We start from the raw sequence: 3696 nt of genomic DNA, 5'->3' as shown, positions 1-3696 counted from the left end.
AAACAAAGCGATTTGATAGCCGGAGTTGCGTACCGATCCCTTGCATCAAGGAGGTTATTTAACAAGCGTTTAGGAAGTAGAATTCCTTTAGGATTAGGATATTGAATCTCGGGGTGTAGATAAAGATGGCACCAGTCGGACGCAATAACCTTAGCTTTCCTAACCCCTTTAGAATTAGGAACGCCCATGAGTCTTGGACTGTTGGTGATTATCTCTATGGAGAAAAGCTTGCCCTGTACTTGTAGGGACATGGTGTCCTTGCCCGCTCGGGACCCCGTTCGGCTGGCCTGTATAGTTACCGCGATGAGGACCGTGCTCTGCCATCAAGGGCCCGATCAGGAATTAGCCCGAGCCGAGATTTTCTGGTCTGTTGTCGGTTCGTACCTATCGATAACTGACAAAGAAGTTCTCAAAACTTATATCGACAAGAAAATATGATTTTTTTTTTGAAATCAGGCAATTCATTCATTCATAGCCGAAGGCAAAGATTACATCGCAATTTACAGAAATGTATAAAACTACCTAATCCGAGACCCGAGTTACTGCATAAAGCACATTAAGCTACAGACTCAAGAACACCTTACAAAGTTCTTTCGACCGGTAAATAAATAGCAATTGAGTAAGAACAATTAGCTTGCCATTTGTGAACAAGTTTTTTTTTTTGGTAATATAGGGTGTCCCGGGCCAACTTTCGGACTAATCTCTATGGTCTCTCCCTCATCCGTTTCACACGCGTACGCGTTAGGGTGAGGTGGCTCCAAGAGTAGTTTTGCACATTTGTGAACAAGTTGCCTTAAACAAAGACGACATGATGCCTTAAACTTATGTTAATTAAGTTATATTCATAACATTTTACTATACAGGTTTATAAGTTTTGCACGTAAAGTCATAACAAATTGAAATTTTTTTTCATAACATCAACATAAAGATTATAAATTCATTTGACATTGATTTTTTATTAATCAATGTCCAAAAATTACGAATTTTTATTTAATTAAGAAGAACATACTGTAGCCACCAAATTATTGAGTGCCTAATGCATTATATTTCTGTATGGTCAACCCCTCTTCTTCTTCTTCTTTTTTCGACAATCAAGGGTGTTCGAGCTGCACACGCTAGCTCTTGCACTAATTAAAGGATAAAAAATTTTATACCACAACATTTTAAATCTTAGGGCCACTGGAGTTTATGCCCGATCGTTACTTTTAGGACTCCAGAATTAGTCGAGATGTGCACAAGCTGACCCGGACATCGAATTATCAAGCGGGAAAAAAAAAAACGGTGACAAACTCTAAATATACAATTTGCTTGGGTCAGCAAAACAGAAAAATAAAATAGTTGAGTGGGAGATGCTCTGAGAATTGTTCACATTCAGACTGCACTAAAAAATCCAATATCTGTTGATCTCTCACTATCAAATACTACCTATCAAAATTCGATGAATTAATTACTACTCCGACAAAAAAAAACAGACCCGGCCCAATGTAACAGTAACAACTAACAATCCTAGTCATTCATGTCGCAGAGGGCGTCGACTAATACAATACTTCAGAAAACCAATTTGATCAGGCATTGACAATGCCACAATCGATGCGCAAAGTTTATTTTAAAGTCGTATTTCTTGTCTATTTTTCGAAGATAAATTTGGTAAAAAAAACGTAATCACCGACGTTCTAGTGATTTCAATTTCTGCACGCATGGTCTGCTTGACAAATTCTCACTGTTCATGTTGTTGCAGAGATTGTTGAGTAATAAAATACTTCAGAAGATTAACTTAATCTGACATTCATAACCACATGATCGATACACACTTGTCTTGAAAGTTTATTCAAAATTTCATCCCTTGTCTATTTTTTCTAAACAATTTTTGTTCGAAAATACAATCATCGTTGTCTGAGTAATTTGAATTTCTGCGCGCACGGTCTGCTTGACCAGCCCTAAAACTCATTTGGTTCGAAAATACCATCACCGATGTCCGAGTAATTTGAATTTCTGCACACATGGTCTGCTCAACTAGCTCTACAACATGAACCGTATTCATAACGATTTTGATTGTTGCGCTCATTAAGCACAACAGCTCCCCCAATCCCTAACATGAAAACTCACAAACATCTCAAATCCTGGACTGTTTGGCTACCCAAACGAAGATTCATAGTGCAGTTCATCAAGTTGCTCCTCCTCCAGAGCAACTTCTTGATATGGACTTTTCCATCTAACTTTGCAAAACTCCTCAGCTCCAGCACCCCATTACTCAAATCACTAGTGAAATTCTCGTACTGGGCCAACGCGTAAGTCGATCTCACTTGCACCGTAACGTTCACCGTGTCCGTCTGCCTAGCGAACACGCGCCCACCGGTAACGTTCGCGACTCCAAGCGTCACGTTCTGATACAAGAACGCGATCGAGCTGTCGTAGTACCCGAAATAACCGAAGTTGTTGTTGTCGATGTCCATCTCGGCCACCAGGGTCCCGTTTATCGAGTCTGTCAAACCCGTGAGGGTCGAGAGTGTTTTGACCGTGACGGAATTTAACGTGACCCTAGGGGCCGCGACGCGCAACACTATGTTGGCGAAGATGAACAGGAGTATGCTTGCGACCGTGACAAACAGGAGGAAATAAACCGGGCACTTGCTGCTCTTCTTCTCGCGCCTCGGCTTCGGAGCGGCGAAGGGGAACTCTTCGTCGCTCCGGCCGAAGAAGATTGTCGCGGGGGCCAGTGGCTTGGCCTGATTATCGATGTTGTACTCTACCATCATTTTTTCTTCCCTTGGATTGGAAAAAAAGTTGTCTAGTGTGATTATGTGTTTGAACGAGAGAGAGAGAGAGAGAGAGAGAGAGAGTATATATAGTGGGAGATGGTTTGAGAAATTCTGTTTGGCCTGAGGGAATGTATGGCCGAGTCGGGTACGCGTCATACCGGAAGGCGGCCGCGGCCTATTGGGTGGGGGGTTGTTTTCTTTCTTTAATCGAGATTAGATTACTTCTAGTGGTTATCTTAAGATTTAGTCAACTAAATACTTTGAAGTATAGTTTAATGGGTGATTATGAGATGCAAATAGCCAAGTAGGTACATGGTGCGCAGGTGCGGAGCCAGAATTTTTGGTTAGTATGGTGAAAAATTAGATCTGTATGCAATCTATTTTTCCTATTTGTTAATTATATGTAAATATAGGATGATTATATTTTTAAAGGATGCGGATCTCTCCGGTCCATGTTTTGGATTGGAAGAGACAGTTTCAATTTGAACCATTCAATATTGTAATCAATGGCTTGGATCTGCTTAGGGACTCTTCGCGTGAAGAATTCAATTCTTCCAACAGATGCGAACCATTGAATTTCCTAACGTATGGTCCAGAGTTGGACTTTTCCCTCCGGTCCAAGTTAGTCCAAAACTTGGACTAGAGAGGATCCGATCCCATTTTTAAAAGTTGCATGATTGTCTCATTCGTAATGATATATAACTTTCGAGAAGAAGATCAGAACGCTTAAAATTTCCATGCCTTTGAAGTGAGTTGCGACAACTTAGAGATTTTTTGTTAGGTCAAAATTGCAAAATTTGATTGCAAACAGTCAAATATCTTAGTGAGAAATCAAAGTGAGTGCGGTCAAGTAACCACACTTGTACCAACATAGCTTTGCCCCTCCCCTGATGGCATGTATGTTGAGCCTTTGCTTGGAAAGAAGCACATTGGGCGG

The 3696-nt window shown here is 40.9% G+C and overlaps 1 protein-coding gene across 1 annotated transcript; it reads right to left on the bottom strand.

Annotated features, from left to right (window-relative positions):
* Positions 1-2102: 2102 nt before the first annotated feature.
* LOC131317594 (late embryogenesis abundant protein At1g64065) lies at positions 2103-2753 on the bottom strand. The gene has a single exon (XM_058347129.1). It carries the CDS (start codon positions 2751-2753, stop codon positions 2103-2105), a length of 651 nt encoding a protein of 216 aa, XP_058203112.1.
* Positions 2754-3696: the final 943 nt, after the last annotated feature.

Source organism: Rhododendron vialii, chromosome 2a (genome assembly GCF_030253575.1).
Source record: "Rhododendron vialii isolate Sample 1 chromosome 2a, ASM3025357v1".
Taxonomy (NCBI): Eukaryota; Viridiplantae; Streptophyta; class Magnoliopsida; order Ericales; family Ericaceae; genus Rhododendron; species Rhododendron vialii.
This window is presented reverse-complemented; position numbering and strand designations above follow the sequence as displayed.